This window comes from Xyrauchen texanus, chromosome 45, assembly GCF_025860055.1.
Source record: "Xyrauchen texanus isolate HMW12.3.18 chromosome 45, RBS_HiC_50CHRs, whole genome shotgun sequence".
Classification (NCBI taxonomy): Eukaryota; Metazoa; Chordata; class Actinopteri; order Cypriniformes; family Catostomidae; genus Xyrauchen; species Xyrauchen texanus.
The window spans coordinates 2,845,553-2,868,061 of record NC_068320.1 but is presented as its reverse complement, the minus strand read 5'-3'; the positions used below and the strand labels follow the sequence as shown (position 1 = coordinate 2,868,061).

Sequence of the window (22,509 nt, the reverse complement as noted above, 5' to 3'; positions counted from 1 at the left end):
AGTGCATATACAGCTCATATCCAGTTTGATAGGGTCTTAATGGGCTGCCAACATGAGCAGATGTCAAATAAACAATCTTTGACACATGGCTAACACTACACAAGATAAACACTGTTCACACACATGAAGAGCAAGCTATGGTTCTGTCAGTTAATAAACATGGTTTTCCTTTGAGTAAACATGGAGGAATATCACAAAAACGGTCAAGGAGATGTCTGGATCACATTTCAATCTAAATACCAAGAGAGAAAATAAGTCGTCTATTTTTTGACCATTAAATCTCAACTGTAATGAAAAGAATAAACCTCAACCTTGTTAATGCAATGCAAACATAAAATATAACATTTCAAGGAGAATGAAAGCAGTAATAGGTATTTGATTGAAAATGCTTAATTTTTACCCTCCAACTCCTCATTACCGTAATGCAAAGAAAAATTGTGCATACAAATTATTATGGTAATGCGAATAGAAAATACACATATTAATGGTAATGAGAGCAGTAACAGTTATTTGAGGAGAAAATGCAATTTTATTGTCACCTACAAATTCTCATTACCATAGACAAAAAAAGTCCATAAACATCATTACATAATGCAAACACAAAATCAGAGCAGTAATGAATATGAGTAAATAATTAAAAAGTGAAAAAAAAAATATTGAACCTAAAATTCTCATTACCGAAATACAAAGAAACTTATTCTGTAAAAATCATTACCCTAATGCAAACCCAAAATACAACATAGTAATGAGAAATACAGCAGTAATGTTATTGCACTGAAAAAAATTGCTTAATTTTTCCTCCAAAATTCTCTTATAGTAATAAAAAGACAAATTGAGAGTAAAAATAAAATCAGACATATAAGAATGAGAGCAGTAATGGGAACTGCTTTTTCTCCCCCAAATTCTCATTATCATAATGCAAAGAATATCACCATAATGTGAACACAAAATATGACATATGAATGAGAGCAGTACTGGGAATTTGAGTGAAAAAAAGTGCTCAACTGTCATGAAAATAATGCAAACATTCTTAAAGTTCCTAAAATAGGCTTTTATTTTTTAGCTAAATAATATTTCTTATATTTTCTTTTGCTTTTGGGGTGAAAGATAACCCGTCACATAACCCTTTCTTCCAGTCTATAAAGGATGTGAACAGTGCTTGCACAGTGACTATAGAAGCTGTTTGCCTACACAGTTGCTACATCACTACATCACTGCTACAGCTCAGAGAAATATTTTAAAAATGCATACTAAAGCAGCTGACATGCACACCACCGAAAAGCAATTTCTCTTTGCCTTTCTCTGTCTATTATAGACTAATTTGTCCTTTGATACTGCAAGAACAGTATGAAACTGAAGAAGAAATAAGACAATAGCATAGGAGAAACAAATACAAATTCATTTTAAAGAGTTGGGAAAATCTTGGAGGGCCATGACCCAGGAAGACAGCATAGACAAGAGTCCTACAGCATTTTCATTTACATTCGGACTGAATGCTGAAAAATATCCATAAAAGACACGCTGACAATGCAGTGATATAGTGAAGCTCTCAGTGCTTGTAGTTTGGGTCACTAACGATATACATTCAGATGCGTGAAATGTTATGAAAATAAAAGTGACCATGTTAAGACTGAAAAAGACAAATTATGATTAGTCAAACATCTTTTTGAAACGTCGTACCCACCATATCAGTAACCGTGAATAAGTGTTGTCCAATGATTGTTACTATTCATGGGTAAATTCATTTGATGTAGGCTACAGAGGAATGCTACACATGCTAACTTTTAAAGGAACCAAAAAATGCTCACCTTTACGTTCTTCCGAATTGTAAATTTGAGTGAACTAACCCTTTAATACCAACAAAAGTTAAACACAAACAGTGTATTTGGTATACTGGTAAGTTTCAAGTAATCAAGTGCTTCAAATCTCAAAAGAACAAAGGTGCTACTTAGAGGTATGTTTTTATAACTAAACGGTTTTCATGGTTACAGGGCTTAAACTTTGAGATTGAAATAACGCTACTCTCAAGACCAGCTTGACTGTGGAAGACAAATGCAGACTAATCAAAGCCTAAAAGCTGCCACACATCAAGAGATTTCACCAGCAATGTTGAGGACTGAGAAGGGTGAAAGACAAAAAATAGCAACACTTACGTCTAGCTGAACAGCTAACCCTAATCTCGATCTTATACGGTTTTACAGTCTGTGTGGAGATTCTATGAAGATGCAATATCCGGGTATAAGAGCGACAACGTGCTGAGCCAAAAGCAACTCTTCTGTTCAAAGATTGTCAATCCTTCATGATCAAGCGGGATGTTTCTCGAGTGAATTCATGAAGGTCTAGATTGCACAGTGTGTGTACGGGTCTTCAAACATAGACAGCTCTTCGATTCCTCTCGCAAACAGTGTGATCAACTGAGATTGGACCCTGAGAGAAAGACATAGTCAAAAAAAAGAGAAATAAAAAGAGATATGAGTCAAACAAAATATGAGCCCTTCACTGGAACAAACAGAATGTTAAAAAACAGATTTTAAAATTTTCTGAAGAAAATGGTGCTTGCCCTACTTATACTAAAACTTATACTATACAACTAGGTTGCTGTGGGCAGTTGCCAGGGCTTTGCTATGCAGTAAGGTGTTCAAAGGGGTTGTTAGCATATTACTATGTGATTGCTAAGGTGTTTTGGATGGTTGCTAGGGCGTTGCTATGTGGTTTCTAGAATGCTCTGAGTGGTTGTTAGGGTTTTGCTATGTAGTTGCTTGGATGTTCTTTTTTTTTCATTGCTAGGATCTGAGTGATACCAAAAGGTGTTCTGGGCTGCATTTCCCAAAAGCATTGCAAGCTTAAGTTGATCATAGAGACCATTGGTGCCAATGGTTTCTTCCATCTACTTAGACTTATGATATTTTTGGGAAACGCAGCCCTGGGCAGTAGCCAGGTGTACTGATATGGTGTACTGATTGGCTGCTAAGGTTCTGGGTGGTTTCTTAAGTAATGCTAGGATGGTTGCCAAGGCGTTGCTATGTGGTTTCTATAGTGTTCTGAGTGTTGTTGGCACACTGCTGTGCGGATGCTAGGGCGTTGCAGCTTGTAAGGGTGTTTTGGGTGGTTGCTTGTGCATATTATATGGATTCTATGGTGTTTTAAGTGGTTTTAGCACACTTCTATGTGGTTGCTATTTGTTGCAATGGCATTGCAACTTGCAGTGGCATTCTGGGTGGTTGATGTTGCTAGGGTGATGCTATGATGGGTGCCAGGGTGTAGCTATGTGGCTTCAAATGGTGTTTAGAGTGGTTTTAGCGCACTGCTCTGCGGTTGCTAGGGCGTTACTCGCAAGGGTGTTCTGGGTGATTGCTAAGGTGATGCTAGGATGGTTGCCAGGTCATTGCTATGAGGTTTCTATGGTGTTTTGAGTGGTTATTAGTGCACTACTTGGGGACGCTAAGGCGCTGCAACTTGCAAGAGGTGGGTGGTTGCTAGGGTGTTTCAGATTATTGCTAGGTGGTTGCTTTCTGGCCCAAGTGAAAAGGCAATCCCAAACTCTCTAAAATATTCTGGCCACTAGATAAGATTTTAGTCTGTCATTTCAATGTATATTTATTTAAAATAATTATAAAAAAATTTCACTAGCCATGTGAAAATCTTAAATCCAATCTCTAAGAAAAGTAATGACAAAGTAACCTCTCCTCAACAAGCTGTATGATTTATGATGTATCATTGATGGCTGTTCCACAAATGGTATGTAACAAGTTAGGCCAAAAACATACTCTACTCAATTATGCAGACACAAATGCTTGGCCAGCCTACTGCCTGTACACAGTAAATACTTACAGTGCATGCTTGCTTTACTGTGATGGTAAAAAAACCTTTTAAAAGCCTATGCCATTAAACTGGACGTGTTGTTATTCAGGTTGCAAGCTTTAACTAACACAGGAAGATTCTCTTCAAACTGTTGTTCTGAGAGTGGTTGACCAGAAAGTTTTGCCCGGTTGAGTTATGATTTCCACTTGGTCACATTTAAAAAACAATGACATTAGAAATTGAGCTTGTGTAGCTAGAAGCTTCTCATTCACCAACTTGTATAGAGTATATTTTGAGCCCACATGCCGAAGCTTGTTAAAACCCTAATGAGCAATAGTTTTAGTGATGCTTGACTTAGCAAACAAAACAAATATGTTTATGTGCTGGCAGAAAATGTGCAAGCCAGTTCTAGTAAGCAATAAATGGCATGTCGTGTTGAGGAGAAAGTTTTGTAGTAAAATGAATGTCCTGTTGGGAGGTTTGGGGGCTGTTTCCTCTAATTCCACTCAATATTCTGGAGGGGAGATCAGCACTCAGACAAGGCTTTTTTTTAGTGGGTTATCATCATCAAATATCTCAACAGGCTATTTGCTTACTCATTCGGGAAACAATTACTGGAGCTGAAAATTTAATAAATGAATTAACTTCTATTTTAATTAAAGGAGGTACCCCTTTACCAGTTAGAGGGCCAGTAAATTAGGAGCATTTCATGGCTACGCATTTCTGACACTGAAGGAAATGGGGCATGAAGGAAATAATGCGTACAGTAGATTCATCACACCGCATCAAGAAAAAGAAGAACTCGTTTCTCCACATCCACAATGAGGGAGTTTTAATAGCATCTATTCAGATGGATGACAGTCCATTAATTTAATGTTATAGTATTCTAGCGCATAGATTATACAAGCTTGTCCTAGAGAGTCCTCAGCATATCAACTACAGTTAGCGTTGACGATCACATTATTAAAGTTTGTTCTTTTAGCGTTATAGAAAAACAGTCTGTTTGAAATGGACAGCAGCTGCTAACGGTTCACACTACAGCTAAATGAGGTGTTGACATCTCCTAGACAGATGAGGAAGATGACAAATAATGTCCACAGCTTTTAATTACTGACACTTAACATTTGGATAAGGTTTGAGGTAATTAGTGCATCAACACTAAATTGGTGCATATTAATACACAGAGCTGTATCAGGGGTCATGTCAAACGTGTTTGTATTTGCTTGCAAACAAAGGAATATACTTTAAAATGCTGATAGCTCGTCCGTGTGTGAGACGATCAGGCAAGTGGAAAAACAAAGTATACTCAAGGCTTCAGGGGCATCTGTCTTGACCCAGGGGGCAAGTCCTTGGCTACTAGGTATGTTCTGACTAAGGGGCATCTGTCATAATCTAGGAGGCGTGTCCTTTTCTACTGGGTGTGTCCTTCTCAGGGGTTGTGTCCTGGGCTACTGGGTGTGTCTTGACTCATGGGCATCTGTCCTGACTCCAGGGCGTGTCCTGGTCTACTAGGTCTTAATACCAGGTGTAAACAGGGTCTCAGAGGCATTTGTCCTGATTAATGTGTGCCAGGGGGCATGCCCTGGTCTGCTGGTTGTGTCTTGACCTAGGGGATGTGTCCTGGCTTAGAGTAGTGTCCTGACATGACCTAGGTGGCATGTCCTGGTTTACTGGGTGTGTCCTGACCCAGGGGGCATGTCCAGGTCTACTGGGTCTGTCCTGACCCAAAGGGCGTGTACTTGTCCAGTGAGTGTGTTTTGACTCAGGGGCTGTGTCTCGGTCTATTGGGTACATCCTGACCCAAGAAGCGTGTCCTTGTTTACTGGGTGTGTCTTGATCCAGTGACTGTGTCCTAGTCTAGTGGGTGTGTCCAGGGGATATGTCTCACCTGACTTGAATAGCAGTGTGTGGAAGGATCTCTCCATCACAGTTCCAGTTGCTCTGGGCTGGCATGCAGCCGCAGGCTCTATGTTCCCTGCAGATTTGACTGAGGAATTGCTTGCCTCCCGCTCCACTTTCTCTCAAGTCCACCTCTGAATCACACTCCTGATAACTGGGTGTGAAGCGGAACTGTTTGACCCGATACACCTCCACAAAAGAGTGATCAAACTGTATAAAGAAACAGCAAAGAACAACAGTTAAGCTAATTCAATCCCATTTCAAATATGAACAATAAATATTAAGTGTAAATTTAGCTCTGACCACGATTCAATGAATGCAACGACGATGACTTAAATTTAGATTTTAAACTAAATGATTCTTATTTTTTGTGGGGGGGAGGGAGATTCTGTTCTTTTCTCCCCAATTTGGCATGCCCAATTCCCAATGCACTCTAGGTCCTCGTGGTGGCATAGTGACTCGCTCCTCAATCGGGGTGGCGGAGGACAAATCACAGTTGCCTCCGCTTCTGAGATAGTCAATCCACGGCATCGAATTCGCGACTCCAAGTGTGATATTCAGCGTCTTTACTTGATGAGATACCCAGGCCCCTGCATCACATTATTTAATAAGAATAATTTAGGGGGCCTGGGTAGCTCAGCAAGTAAGGATGCTGACAGTAGCAATTTCGAATCCAGGGCGTGCTAGGATTGAGGCGAGTTATTACGCCACCACAAGGACTTATAGCACATTGGGAATTGCGCATTCCAAATTTGGGAGAAACCCCCCCCATTTAAAAAAATAAATAATAATAATAATAATAATGTGATTTTTGTCCAATTCATAATTTTGGGGATCTGGATTTAGTAGATTTTTACTACTGAAAATGGGTCAAGAATTGTGTTCTGAACACCAAGTACATTGGATATTATTTTTGTAATTGTAATTAATTATTGAATTCTGTAACTGATGCACTTTCATTGTCAGTAGTCAATGCATCGTTACAACACGGGTATCCTAAACACTCCCCAAGTCTGCCAAACAGTAAGTCCTGTCCCCAAATCTTGTTATTAGTTGAGCTAATGTTGCTTTGTTGGGCTGGAATGATGTCGCAACACTCCTTCAATTTTTGGAGGAAAATGACCTACAATAAGTTATAGATGTCTCTGCATATTAAACTGGGATGGAAAAAAGTATTTGAACATTGAACAAACTTTAACCAAAACAAACAAACAAAAAAGATTCATCATAATACATGTGATTTCTGCACAGATAAATCAAGAACCTGATCATCTTTATTGGTGTGGCGCAGCAGGTGATGAAGGAAGTCGAGGCGAGAGCACTTCCTGATGAGGATGAGGTCAGTGGTTCCATCTGCGAGGTGTGCTGATGGCGACAGGCCTTTAGGACTGCGAGGACACGCACAACTCATGTTGGCAGCGTTAATAGCCAAGAACTTTCCTCTGATAACTGTCCACACGTCTCGGCGTTCTGAAATACAAGTTTACTCATTCATTTAATCAGTCTGCAGAGTCAGTATTAGCAACCATGAGAATTTATTTAAGTCAACATAAAATGACATACGCCATCCATTTCACTTTCGTAATGTCATACAGTTGAGAGGGAAACAGAATATTTAAAGAAAACAATGTTGGACGGGACTTGATTTAATCCATACATTTATTGGATGGTGAAAAGTGTGTGTTGCATACCAGAATAGACTCTTTTTACAGATTGTATTAATGCATTTCTCTGTAAACAGCACTTATTAGTATGCACAGTAAACACACAGAATGCTGGGTAAAAGAGGTGCCAGTTGTTTGGAGGCTGCTGAGTGTCAGAGATAATATGCTGGTGTGTGTGTGTGTTGAAATGATCAGCCGAGCGGCAGCTTGAACCATTTGGCCTAATGCTCACAAACAGTGTGCCAGTCGAGCCGACAGATGGGGGCATTACAAATCATGGCAGGAAATGCACTTTGTTGACCTGTACTGTGGGTGGGCACATTTACAACTGAGCAGATATGAGGCTTGCTGTCAAACTGGGTTAAACACTGGCAAACACAATATTCCCACATGTGTCCTCACCAACATCAGAAATACTGTCTTCATCTTTGCTGACCAGCTTATCAGACGAAGACTGTTGACAGATATTACACCTGCAAACCGAGAGGAAATACATGTTAACATCAGAGCTGGTTGAAGAAATTAAATCTTGATATTTTCTCTATATTTTTTATAATTCGATTAGCCATTTGATATATTGCTTGATATGCATGTACTTGCTCTAAAATGGCCAAAAGGGAGTAAAAAATGCCATTGTATCCAAGTAGACAAATAAATAAATAAAAACATTTGATATGACTATAATAGAGTTAAACTCTATTTAAAATAATTATGGCATGTTTTCTGCACTGTTTTGTTTTTTTACTTAAAGGGATAGTTCTCACAAAAATGAAATGTCTCTCATCATTTATTAACTTTTTTGCTGCTTTTATCTACTTTTTGGAACTTCAGATTTCTGGCCACCATTCACTATGATATTCTTCTTAAACTGTTTTTGTTTTCACAGAAGAAAGTCATGCACATCTGGGATAGCATGAGGGTGAGTAAATAATGAGAACATTTTCATTTTTGGATGAACTATCCCTTTAATAAACAAAGCACCAAACTAACCCAGATCGGCATTGGATTTGGTCTCGAGGAGTTCCCAATCTCTCTTCAGCAGGTAAGAAAGACACGGTTCCCTCATAGTAGCGATGTGACAGAAATGTTTTAACACCTGCACCAAAGTCATTTCCATTAAAACAGCAGACAGATTAATTAAATGGATTACCTGAGATATGTTCCTACATACCTGAGATATCGTAGCGGGCTGGGCCCATCCAGCGCTTCCTCTCGCTGTCTGTCAGCATGTCTCCATAGAAGCCGTAACCTAGCAGAGACACAGAGTAACGCAGGAAGTTGTCATCATTGTGCACTGAGCAAACATCCATCGGCTGAGCATCACCTGCAGAAAATGGCAGGATGGACTTTAGGAGAAACAGCAATGGCACATCTGAGGACATCTATACAATTTTTTCCCCTTTCCTGGTGTAATGATTACAATAAGCATTAAGTCACCCGAGGCTGTGAGTTACTGTGATTTTCCATGTTATCTAATGCCCGGGTCACATTTCACCGCAAAATCAAGATTTATATTGTATTGTGACATTCATGACAATGAAACACAAATCCCACCTTATTTTCTCTGTATTAAGTAATACAAATTGTAATTGAAGTAGTGAAGTATGCATACATCATTGTAGTATTTTCTGCACTCCGTTTTATTTATGCTGATTAAAAAATAAAATAATTACAGTAATGGAAATCTATTGACAATTGCCATTGAGAACAAGGAAAATTACACAAAAACTCAAAATAAAAATTCCAGACACATTACAGTGAAGAGAATTTTGGGAAAAAAAATGTGCTCTATTGTCAAGAAAATAATGACACAATGAAAAAAAAATTATCTTGTTGGTCCTAAAATGGTGAAATATGGAAATATTGTTTTTTGAGATTAACGTTTAGCTCTGATATACACCAGTTTCTCATGAAACTGACACATGCACATTGCTATGTGTATTATACTGCAGATTTTGAGATGACCACTTACCCACAACTATGTGCAGTGCAGAGGTCACAGGGTCATTGGAGCCCACTGTGGCATAGCATACACAGTCAGTAGAACCTGTTTCAGAAACATATTTCATATGTCACAGGCCTAAATCCATATCTCACAATTCACACTGAAGGATAACGTATGAAAATATGAAATGAAATCCTCCTTTCATTTTCAATTTAAGTGGCGTATGGGGGCTGCAACAATCTAACCTTCAATTGTGAAGTTAACCAAACATCAGACGCCAAGAGAGTTTGGGTTCATTCAATCTGTGTGATATAAGAACGTTTTTCAATCTTTTCTACAGAAAATAAAATGATTTAAGCTGCAGCATGGCAGGGAGTGCTCTATAGAGAGATGTAATTTCAGATAAGTCATCTCAAATTGTTTATATAACTGCAGTGAGGTTGGAGGTTTTAAAACAGACAAATGTGCTGGACAAATTATTTTAGCATTTCAGTATTATTACCATAAAGAAGAAAAAGACGTGGCGAGGTGTTTGAGGTTTGGAGTCTTATCTGCCCATGTTCTTTCAGATTTGCAATATATTAATAACGCATCAGCTCAGGTATTGATTATTTTGTTGATGGCATTTTATTTCTATGCATTTTGGGGGAGCTAAACTTTTGTTAATGAAGATTTGTTCTAAAACACAGCGAGCTGTCTTGCTGTCTACATACACTGCTACCTTCTAAGGCAGAGATGGCTGTTCTTCTTTGACTTATTTGGAATGCTCTATATTGTCAGCATCTCATTTAGCAATGTAAATCTAGCAAACATTTTTACATTTGCATTTTTTTTTATTATTTAGTGTCAATTTATAACATTAGACTTTGTATTATATTACCCATTAAAAACGAGTTACCATAGCTGTACTGAGTGTTCTAAAACAGCTGCTGAATTTTATTTCTTCTGTTAAAAAGCTGTGAAAGCATTGTGGTGGATTTTTTATTTTGCTGTTGCAGCAAACAGGTAAGCAAAATTTTACAAATACATTTGCCGTGGTCTCCTATTCACCGCTATAAGAGTTTACCTGCATTAGTTTACTTCCACATTCTGAACCTCTGGGTTCCATACACTATTTTGTAAATGCAGGCAAAAACATATATTTATAAAAAGATATATTATGATACATTTCCCATTAGGTGCAACTTGTGGATTGAGAAACAAGGTCAGGGAAAATTTTTGGAGCCCAAAAAAAAAATTCTGGAAAGGTTTTTGTCATCATCAAAAAAAATGTCATCTTTTTCTCCTCCTTTATGGTGACTACTTGTTTTTCTATCGTTTTGCGCTTATATCGCTAGACTCTTTGCAAACTTTCACAATATACACATTTACATGTCTAACTTGAGTTTTACGAAAAACTTGAAATTGTTTAGATGCTGCTGATGCCTACTGGTGTTCGTGTTTCATGTTGTTGTAGCACTCTTGGATGATACTTGTTTAGTTTCAATTAGGGCTGTCAATCGATTAAATTTTTTTATTGAATTAATTACATGGTGATTAATTAATTGCAATTAATTGCATATACAAATATTTGCTAAAAGCCCCTCATATAATAATAATTCAATATATAATGATTATACATATTTATATCAATATATAATTATACATAGTTATCTTAAAATAAAAAAAGTGAAGGAGTTCAAGTACCTCGGGGTCTTGTTCTCGAGTGAGGGGACAATGGAGCGGGAGTTTGGCCGGAGAATCGGGGCAGCGGGGGCGGTATTGCACTCACTCTATCGCACCGTTGTCACGAAAAGAGAGCTGAGCCGAAAGGCAAAGCTCTCGATCTACCGGTCAATTTTTGTTCCTACCCTCACCTATGGTCATGAAGGTTGGGTCATGACCGAAAGAACTAGGTCGCGAGTACAAGCGGCCGAAATGGGCTTCCTCAGAAGGGTGGCGGGCTTCTCCCTTAGAGATAGGGTGAGGAGCTCAGTCATCCGTGAGGAGCTCGGAGTAGAGCCGCTGCTCCTTTGCGTTGAAAGGAGTCAGTTGAGGTGGTTTGGGCATCTGGTAAGGATGCCCCTGGCCGCCTCCCTAGGGAGGTGTTTCAGGCACGTCCAGCTGGGAGGAGGCCTCGGGAAGACCAAGGACTAGGTGGAGAGATTACATCTCCACACTGGCCTGGGAACGCCTCGGGTCCCCCAGTCAGAGTTGGTCAATGTGGCTCAGGATAGGGAAGTTTGGGGCCCCCTGCTGGAGCAGCTGCCCCCGCGACCCGACTTCGGATAAGCGGTTGAAGATGGATGGATGGATGGATGGATGGATATCTTAAAATATTTAAAAATTATATATATAAAATATTCAGATAAATAAAATGCTTTACATTCTTGTGGCAGAAGAGTTAATAATTGATAAGACAATACAAAAAGAGGCTTTAGAATACAATTTATTGTTTACTACCATATTATTGAACAAACCAATCATTGGCATATAGTTCACTGCAAACCATTTCACAAGTGAATTTGCCAATCAATTGGAGATTTATTATGAGGGCTTGTTTAAGGACCGTCAATGAACACCTGCGTCAGACATTTAAAAAAAAAAAAAAAAAAAAACCTTTACATCTACAGCCAATAGGTATATTAAAACAAACAACAACAAAAAGGAAAATAAATAAATAAACAGTTTAATACAAATATCAAATTGTTTACATATTTCAATACACTTTACAGCTTTCTTGTTACTAAAATTGGAAATTGTTCTTAGGTATTATTGAACCTCTGAATTAAAACTAATGGTTTATAACCACCATATTTACATTTCTAATACTAAACTTTGCAACAAAAGCAGAACATTAATCAAATAATATTCCTTATGAAGAGACATGTCATAGCTAAAAAAAAAACGAATAAAAAATGTTTCCGCCTGCAGACCACAAAATTTAGTTTCAATGATTATTAAATTCCACCATAGCGAGAGTTAAACTGACATGTTAAACATCCCGTCTCGAGAGACTGAGAGAGAGGGAGAAAGCAGCACTGCTGCTTCAATATGATCATCTCTGATTCCCATCAGGTTTTAGAAAAATCACACAGAGAATTAATGAAACGTTTAAATGTAAAATTTAATAGATGCATTATTAAATTAGTTAAATTTACATTTATTCATTTGGCAGACGCTTTTATCCAAAGCGACTTACAAAAAGCTAGTTAAATGTCATATTTGAATAAATCGAATGATTTGGGGGGGCCTGGGTCGCTCAGCGAGTATTGACGCTTTGAATCCAGGGTGTGCTGAGTGACTCCAGTCAGGCTTCCTAAGCAACCAATTGGCACTGTTGCTAGGGAGGTTAGAGTCACATGGGGTTTCCTCCTTGTGGTCGCTATAATGTGGCAAACAAACAGCAAAGACGAAGGATTTGTGACTGTAGTCAACTAACCTGCAGGAATAATGCCGATGCGAAGTCCACATGGAACAAGGGTCTCTTCTGAGGAGTTCTCGTCCACACATGCGTCCCGCTGCGTACGGGAGACAAGGCCATGCATTATCTCACTGAACATACCGTCTCCTCCAACACACACCACACTGCAGAAAAATACATAACACTGATCACTGTAATAATTGGCAACACAAACAATTCTACACATACAGCCCATGTTTAATGTCATTTTCTTTCATTTGTCGAAATGCTAGAAAATCAGCAACCACATTTTCCTTGAGGGAAATTGACGCACATTGATGCGATTTGTATTGAAAAAGCAACTGGAAGTCATTCACTTTCAAAAAGTTGTCGATTTGAGGTGACATGAGCAACAGATAATTAGTACCACAACAAAATTGAGTTCAGCAAATTATGCAGCCTTGCAATCCGACTACTACCAATGGTAGTGTAAACAGATGAGTTCATGTGATCTGTTTTAGGATACATTTGGATACTGCAGTTGAGTAGAAACACCTTTTAGCAACAACAGTATAGTGACTTGCCAGCCTCCAGTGATTAAATTGCAGTAAAATTACAGGTAAAGTTATCTTTTTTACACTATATAGGAATAAAGCAGTTTAATTAACAGTTTAAGCATGTGCAATGTTATGACGCTCTGAAGTAAGGATTCTGCAAAAAGTTAAAAAAGTTTGAGCTGCACTCTAGTCACACCACAAACAAAAATGCAGAAAATTATGCGATCAATAAAATCATGAGATATAATTCTATTTGGCCTGATTTCCAGAATAAAGCCATTTCAACCATGCTCTTCTGCAGGGACAGGTTACCGACCGGGCCAATGGGGCCCTTGACTACCAGGGGGCTACTTTAAGGATGTGCAAGCTAATTTGGTGATCCCCGCCTATGAAGGCTTTTCAATGGCATTAATCTGCACGTGTTATTGACGCTCACACGCTCGATAGATTAAAGCTACAGGAGGAAAAAGGAAGAATTCGCACACGCGTTTTAAACCTTCGCGTGCATTATTGACACTTGTGCACAGTAGTTAATTGCTGCACGAGGAAACTGGAAGATCCCGTGCACGCATGACATCTCCTGCACGTGTAATACAAGATCTCGCACGCGAGGACATGCCTGACAGCGCAAGACAATTCCCCAAAATCTCCCGCTCCATCCAATCTCATCTGCTGCTTTTGCTCACTCAAACAGTAACTCACATACAGCGGTTGTTGAAGCCATGTCTAAAGGTTAAGTTGAGCTTGTTATGAGTCCTCTTATACAGTAAAAGGCATCCAATCACAACAGACTTCCGGAAATGGACAACATATCTGGCATTAATTTAGAAGGGACTCAATTTATTGTCAGTCAGTTTGCTGATGACACTAAAACATCCAGGTGCAACAGTCTGGGATATTGTGTAAATCTAGCCTTAGGCCCAGTTTTGATGCAGCATACATATTGCCATCAAAGGCCACTTCACTTTCAGACGTCCCAAGATTTCCCAAGGTGCCTACTGTCAGTGCCAGACTGATTTGCGACAGTGATCCCCTAGTAGGGCATCTACTCACCCGTCATACTTCTTGAGATCGGCCTCCATCTTCAAGTGGTCCCTGGCATGATTCACACGCTCTGTAACTATAGAAACAAAAAGGGAAGAGTCATTGTTAATGGGACAATGACAGTGAGGCTGAGCAGAGGGGGGCATAATTATGTTCATCTGGCAGTTAAATTGCATTTTTCTTGTGGCATGATGGTGATCATCAATCAAGCTGCATCAAATGATAAAGTTGAAGCCGTGATGAAAAACAATCCCAGTACATCTCATTACCAGTTCTTTACCATAAGCAATGATGTAAAACCATAACTCGGAGGGATGTGTTGAAAATTATTAGGGCCCAGGACAGAACCTTGTGGATCAAATTGATGATATATGCCAAAGGTGATGTATGGAGCTTATAAAATTACCCGCAGAACATCTTGTTTGGCTCCTCTAATGATTTGCCTTGAATGGTATTTGTTCAACCGACATGAAGTTTAACATTTACGAAATGTATGTGTGGCAACTGCAGCCTGTAAACCTCGGCTCTCGCAGCCAATATTCCCACCAACCCGAGGTCTTCCTCTCTCAAACTTAATAAATAATGGATAATGAATGGAATTAATAAATTATGGCCAAATCCAGTGATAGATGGTGCTGTAAAAAAAAAACATATTCTTGGGACGGTTTGGCAGGTCAGAGATCTATATGCGAAGCATGAAAGCTAATTTTTTATGTAAATGTTAATGCAGGTGGCTGACAGACACTCACCAATCACGTCGGTGGAAATGGAAGCCCGGGAAAAGACGGGGGCCACTTTGTGGTCGTAAATCTGCTTGCCGCGCTGTTTTCCTCCATAGGGGTTGATGTACACCAGCAAGTTCTTCGGTCGATTGGCTGCGGAATGAGAGGCGGGTGGAGCATTAAAAGTGAGTAGATGTTGTTTAACGACGGACTTCACAGCCTGTCAAAACTACTTCAATAATAAGATTTTGACAAAATAGACAACCTACAGAAGATCGCCAAATCTGTGCTTAGAACTAATATGTTTACAGCTCCCCAAAACTTGTATATGTTACCATTTATTATATGGTGCTACAAGGCATTCCATTATGAAAATTAACCATTGTTTTACTGTACAGTAACCATAGTTTAACCATGTTAATAATAGTAAAACCATGACCAAGCACAAAATTATCCATGCTTACTACAAGCATGTAAAACACTACTACTACACTACTATAGTAAAACTATGGTTTTGGCCAAAAAACAAAAAACATGGTTACTACAATATTACTAAAATCATGGTTACTTTCATAAGGGTTAAACAAATAGGGTGACAACATTTAATTGAACAAATTCATACTTATTATACACTAATGAAACTAGAAGACATCTTATTTTATTAACTGAATCAAAATATATTGATAAACAGCAGCAATTAACTGAGTATTTTGGTTAAAAAGGAACGCGACGTCCCTTTAAGGCTGTGAGGAGCTCAAGTGGAGCCGTAAATAATTTATGTGAAAGAACACGGAGGTCCCAACACTATTTAAAGGTGCAATACTGCAAGTATTTGTCATAAGGACATACTCAACAATGAGAGTAGTTCCCTAATAGTTTGGACCCAGAGAAGACACACGGCCCGTTCAGAGCATTGGAAGGTCACGTTTCTGCACCGCCAGCAGTGCTGCGTCGTCCTCTCCACGTAGAACACTACAGAGACACATCGACAAGAACATTACTTCAAGAACTATGTTAAAGGTGACCAGTCTGATCAAAATTCAGATAATACAGCTATGCCACAGCAGATAAATCTGAAGATAAAAGCCACATATTCCCAATGATCAGATAACAGAAAAGCCGTTTAGAGTCTGATCGTGCTGGCGTACCTGTGAAAGCATGCTGACAGGAGTCCACTGGACTTTGAGGAACCTTCTGCCATTTTCCAGAGTCTTTTGCAAGAGCATTGTCTTCCTTTTCCTGAATGGCTATGATCTCACATACTGGGACACGGTGAGTACCTGTGGACAGAGCACCAATGGGTCATTAACCTCAAATGACATGAGTCATTCATTATGTAACGAACAAAAAACAAGAAATTACCCTTTGCTAAGATCCACCCCCCTTGGTTACCGTTGCTCGCTCAGGCTTTACATACAAGCAAAATGTCCCATAACAAAGTCCCATTAATCCGGAATATTTAAAAATGGCGTTTTCAAAAAACACTCACCATCCACACTGCCATTTTTACGGATTTTCAAAAAGTTGCCCATCCATACTGAATCTCTTTATGAGACTCTGTATGAAAACTCTTCCCCTTACTCCATATGCAAAAAAAAAAAAAACATTTCATATACGGTCTGAAACGTTATTGTCCCTTTGTTCCGTTGCCCGACAGCATTTCCGAGTGTTCCTTTTGCCTTTGAATGAATGCAATGTGAAGTCTGTATGAGTTAAAATGTATCTTTAACAGCGCTGTAAAAGCCGATAGCTGGCACAACAATGTTGCTACAATGCGGGCCGCCATCTTGATTGTTTTTGGTTGAATGGATCACATGACTGAGTCACATGACAACAAATACATAATAGTTTTCAATCCATTTTTCCCTGTCCAAACTACAACGTAAATACAGTGTTTACAAATGTATCCACTTTAGAAAGCGTTTTCAAAAAAACGCAATCTCAATGTGGTCGGAAGGACAATACGTGGAGAAAAAGATGTGTTTTCAAATGAAAACGTATTAGTGTGGATATGGCCTGAATTGGGATTTTCCATAAAGTGCAGTTTTATTTAATGTTTGGGATTTTTAACCCCTTTTCTCCCCAATTTGGAATGATCAATTCCCAATGCACTCTAGGTCCTCGTGTAGCGACCTCAATCCGGGTGAAAGAGTCAATTGTTTGGATTGGTTGTTACAAAAATACTTGCAACTTCTTCAAGACTTCAGATGGTTTTAAGATTTCCTCCCTCTAAACATGGTGAATTTGGCAGCTTCATTTTAGCCAGTTTGCTTTTACCATGAAACACTATGTAAATGTCAGTTTCCATAACATACACGTTATGGAAAACCTCTCCAAGCAAAACATCATGGATTTTTTTGCATTTGCTTGAATAATTTGAGTTTAGCTTGTGTCTCGTTATGTAACACACGCTTTCCGGAAAACCCCTGAGGGAGGAAGTTAATGAAGTTTGACCTTATTCAAAAGATCAGAGATTTATGTGGATTAAAATAAAGTACTACGGTAACTCAGATAACCGCACTGTACAATTGTGGTGAGAAGAATAGCATTTCAGAAAGCTTTTCTGAGATGTGGGTTACATTTACATTTATGCATTTGGCAGACGCTTTTATCCAAAGCGACTTACAGTGCACTTATTACAGGGACAATCATCTTTCCTCGCAGGAAGCTAAAAAATTGGGAAAGAATTTTGGGAATCTGCTGGCGGCGACATTTTCACCTCAGCCATTGATATAAAAAAAAATTCTTCAAAGAGTTCTATCTTGATCTTTATAGTTGCATGTTTTCGTCTACTGATGAAGATATTAGAAAATGTGTGGAACCATTAGAACTCCCCAAATTGACGACTGAGCAAAATAATTCTCTTGATTCTTAGATAACAATGGAGGAGCTTGAGGAGGTAATGAAGGCCTTACCTACAGGCAAGGCTCTGTGGCCAGATGGTTTTGCAGCTGAATTTTTTAGATCTTATGCTACAGAATTGGCTCTACTTTTGTTAGAAGATTATATGGAATCATTAAGAATGGAAAGCTTCCCCTAACCATGACACAAGCCTGGATCTGTCTGATTCTTAAAAAGGACAAAGATCCAAGTGAGTGTAAAAGTTACGATTTTGGAAATGTTTGGGTTCGGGAGTACATTTATTGGTTGGATTAAAATACTTTATATACACAATGTAGCAGCAGTACAAACTAATGGATTCATTTCAGATTATTTTACTCTGAATAGGGGCACTTTGCAGGGTTGCCCTCTTTCCCCATTTTTGTTCTGTATTGCCCTGGAACCATTAACAGCCACGATAAGAAAGGAGGGTGATTTTCCAGGGGTGATGGTGGGAGGTGTGACGCATAAGCTTCTGCTTTACGCTGATGATATTTTATTATTTGTATCTGACCCTACTAGATCTATGCCTATGCCCTAAAATTATTCATTCCTTTTCCAAGTTCTAAAGATCCAAAGTCAATTTGTCTAAATCTGAAGCTTTGGCTCTGACAGCGTACTGTCCAGTAACGGCCTTCCAACGGCCCAAACAGGGCATTAAGGATTTGGGTACTTTATTCAAAGCTAATTTGTTTAGTTAATTAAGAGTTAATTTTGACCCTTTTATAAATGTGGACAAGTAGGTTTCATTACATTTATCACTGACTGGGAAGGTTAATGTTATTAAAATGAACTGTATTCCAAAATTCAACTACCTGCTAGTCACTACCTATAGATGTCCCCCTCACTTATTTCAAGCAATTTGATAGCATTTATTTAAATGTCGAACCCCAAATTATGTATCAGCAAGTCCCCTTTCTGTTGGTCAGAGTGGATTGTGAGGGGGGTTATTACACTCGGTGACCTGTATGAGAGTGTCGAGATTTTTTGAGAATTTGGGTCATCATTTTGGGATTTCCAAATCTCAGTTTTATAGGCATTTGTTTTTGGGAGTAGCACACACACCCTAAAGTGGCATACTTTGGGAGAGGTGACTGCTTTTGGAAAAGGTCATGAGGCATCAGTGTGTTTCTCCCTGCTAATTCAGTTAGTTCAGGAGTTTTAACTTCTATCAAGAGATTATGGGAGAAAGATTTGAACTTGGTATTGGAGGAAGGAGTATGGACAAGGATTCTAAAAAATGTCAAATCTGCATCTAGAGATGCAAGGGTTCGCATTATACAATTTAAGATTTTACATAGAAGGAATTAGGAGAGAGAAATGTAGTTTAATTATGCATGTTTATGATATATGTTAATTAAATTGTTGTGTGTGTATTATTTTATGCTACACAGGGGTGTTCTTTGGTGATGGGTAGGGCTGGTGTTTGGGGAGGGATATTAGTGAGTGTTAAAAGTTAAATGTTGATTCAGTGTATATGTGTTGTGTTTTACTCTGTGTTATTTTCTTTAAATCAATAATAAAAAACAAATTTATTCAAAAATCTAGACAGGCCCCATTTCCAGCAGCCATCACTCAAACACCTTTTCCTTGAGAAATCATGCTAAATTGCTAATTTGGTACTAGAAAATCACATGCCATTATATCAAACACAGTTAAAAGCTAGTTGGTTCGTTATATGAAGCTTAACATTGTCTTGTTTTGTTTTGAGTTGCCACAGTATGCAATAGACTGGCATGTCTTAAGGTCAATATTAGGTAAAAAAAAAATGGCCTTATGGGAAGAATTGCAAAAGAACAGCCACTTTTGAAACAGAAAAAAGAAATGGTTAGATTGGGCAAAGAAACACGGACATTGGACAACAGATAATTGGTTTTGTGGGATCAGCTAGACTGTAAGGTGCGTGAGAAGTGCCCGACAAGATGGCAAGTGCTACAGGAAGTGTGGGGTGAAATGTCACCCGAGTATCTGAACAAACTGACAGCTAGAATGTCAAGGATCTGCAAAGCTGTCATTGCTGCATGTGGAGAATGTATTGATGAGAACTCTTTGAAGTAGTTCTGACATTTTCTTTCAAATTGTAATAGTAATTTTTCACATTTTTAATGTCCTGACTATATATTGTGATCAGCTAAATGCCATTTTGATAAATAAAAGTACCATTTTATTTCCACAAGAGCAAAATCTGTACATTAATCCAAACCTTTCTGAAGTTGAGTAGCCATGGCGTAGATCTTAAAACGTTGATAAACATATTGAAAATACAGTCATGTGCAAAAGTCTTAGGCACATAAGATGTTTCACAAAATAAATTTGTCTAAAAAATATTTATATGTTCAGCTTTAGTGTGTCAATAGGAAATATAAATGTTACACTCCCAAACATTACTTTTGCAAATAGAAAAGATTAGAATAGAAGAACAGGGAGCCCTGCAACAGATGTCATGGCCCCCACAAAGCCCCCCACTGAACATTGTGTCAGTCTGAGATTACATGAAGAGACAGAAGCAATTGAGACTAAATAGTTAAAAGAACTGTTGGGAATTCTCCAAGAAGCTTGGAACATCCTATCTGCCAACAACCAAGAAAAACTGTGTCCAGGTGTACCTAGGAGAATTGGGGCTGTTTTAAAGGCAAAGGTAGCCACACCAAAATAAAACTTTTTTTTTTATGTTTACTGGACTTTGTATGACATTAAGAGATAAATGAAAACTATTTATATCATTATTTTTGAAGACATCCTCACTATGCAACATTTTTCACAATAATTTCTCTATTTTCAAGCATGTTGAAGAACAAGAACACAAAGGCTGTGTCTCAAAACCGAGTGAGCTGCATAGACATCACTTTTGAGCATTATAGCACACACACAAATTTCGGCATTTTTGGGACAAGAATTAAAGATACGTTATGAGTTATAAACATTTGGGGTATTAGAGATAACTTTTGAGTGATCTGTGATTTAGGTATTATAGACGGGTACTGATCCAGCAGCATATTTGGGGCATTGCTGACATGTTTAAAACGGCGATTATTTATCGTTTTTTTATTTTAATGGGCCATTTGTCGTCAATTCGTCTCGCTTTTACGTGCCACATCCGGTGTGAAAAGGCCTTAAATCAGCTGCAGTTTTAGATATCATCGTTGATGCATTCAAAGTCAGCAGAACTTTTAGGCATCGCAGACGCTTTCTGAGTCAGCTGGTCAAAATGAATACGAATAGCTCATGGGATGATACTAACCAACTGAGTACGATGCCCAAATCTGATGTCCACTCTTTAGGGAGCTCATTATGTTTTGAGACACCACAGAAACAAACAACAGCAGTTGTCTATCTGTTATAGTGTTATTGTACAGCATGTTGTCTATCTGTTATAGTGTTATTATTTTATGAGAAATGTAACTCACCCGCTTTGAAAGCCCCATATATGGAGCGTACTGTGTATGTTTTGGCCGTTTGTATCTCCTTCCACGCGAGAATGAAGGAGTTTAACGTGACCTCATACTGTTTGCGCTGAATACACAGCTGAGAAGACAACAGACACTTCTCCATTTCCGCTCTTACAACAAATACACATTAGTTACCTCACTTTCATCTTCACATCGGGCTTATACTATACCGCCCTGACGTTTCAAATCATTATTATAATAATAATAGTCATAACTACGATGTTGCTCATTTTCACCTTTGCAGTTTGGCTACATAGCGGTTTTTTCTTTCATGGTAAAGTGGGAGGTGCTTGATAAAATGCGTCACACATAATCCCGCTGTAGGAGGAGCGATGTGAAGATATATCTTTCACTTTTTTTTTTCTTTTTTTTTTACTGAACGCAAATAATACTTAATTTACATATTATACACCTATTAATAAATAATGGTTACATAAAATGTAAAATTAAGTTTAGGTATTATAGTAAGCACGTGCAATTCTGAATAATGGGGCCGTTTATCTGTCATATTCAAGAAGGGTTTTATAAGAGGTCACAAACGCTGATTCCTGTTTAGTATGGCTATACATTGTCAAGCTACCATACAAGGTCACAGTATGTTTTATATTTCATTTGAATTATTGATAAAAGTATTACAGACAACAAAGTAATATCACCATAACATGAAAAAAGTTAAAATACTAGAAGAGTGAAAATACAGAATTTACTAAATTATTATATAAAATGTATGTAGGGGCCTATGTTAAGTCATAATAAAAGTAAATAAACTACTTTCGGCACTACATATCGTCAAATAACTTTGAATGTTACCTTGATTCACCATCACCATCAATGGAGCACCGGTGGATAGAGTCAGCAGTTTCAAGTTCCTCTGTGTCCACATTACTGAGGAACTCACATGGTCCGTCCACACTGAGGCCGTTGTGAAGAAGGCTCACCAGCGCCTCTTCTTCCTGAGACGGCTGAGGAAGTTTGGAATGAACCACCACATCCTCACACGGTTCTACACCAGCACTGTAGAGAGCATCCTGACTGGCTGCATCACCGCCTGGTATGGCAATAGCACCGCGCACAACTGCAAAGCCCTGCAAAGGGTGGTGCGAACTGCCAGAAACATCATCGGAGGTGAGCTTCCCTCCCTCCAGGACATATATACCAGGCGGTGT

The 22,509-nt window shown here is 38.6% G+C and overlaps 1 protein-coding gene across 2 annotated transcripts; it reads right to left on the bottom strand.

Annotated features, from left to right (window-relative positions):
- Positions 1 to 669: 669 nt before the first annotated feature.
- LOC127637627 (ceramide kinase-like) lies at positions 670 to 21,602 on the bottom strand. 2 transcript variants are annotated; one of them, XM_052118785.1, is made up of 13 exons: positions 21,302 to 21,602; positions 16,163 to 16,294; positions 15,864 to 15,986; positions 15,042 to 15,167; positions 14,302 to 14,368; positions 12,731 to 12,876; positions 9,337 to 9,411; positions 8,536 to 8,688; positions 8,355 to 8,460; positions 7,767 to 7,837; positions 6,965 to 7,170; positions 5,690 to 5,910; positions 670 to 2,427 (listed from the first exon to the last, which is right to left on the bottom strand). In XM_052118785.1, the coding sequence occupies exons 1-13, from the start codon at positions 21,444 to 21,446 to the stop codon at positions 2,340 to 2,342; spliced, it is 1,659 nt and encodes a 552-aa protein (XP_051974745.1). In that variant the 5' UTR covers positions 21,447 to 21,602; the 3' UTR covers positions 670 to 2,339. The 2 variants fall into 2 exon arrangements, with proteins under 2 accessions (XP_051974745.1, XP_051974746.1); XM_052118786.1 differs by having other exon boundaries at positions 8,536 to 8,613.
- Between the last annotated feature and the right edge of the window lie 907 nt (positions 21,603 to 22,509).

What these genes read in the sequence shown, in the direction of transcription:
- LOC127637627 (XM_052118785.1), bottom strand. Translation starts at nt 21,446, where the DNA reads ATGGAGAAGTGTCTGTTGTCTTCTCAGCTGTGTATTCAGCGCAAACAG. An exon ending in ATATGGGGCTTTCAAAGCGG is followed by an intron (nt 16,295 to 21,301) that starts GTGAGTTACATT and finishes CTCTGTCCACAG; the next exon opens with GTACTCACCGTGTCCCAGTA. An exon ending in CATTTCCACCGACGTGATTG is followed by an intron (nt 14,369 to 15,041) that starts GTGAGTGTCTGT and finishes TTGTTTCTATAG; the next exon opens with TTACAGAGCGTGTGAATCAT.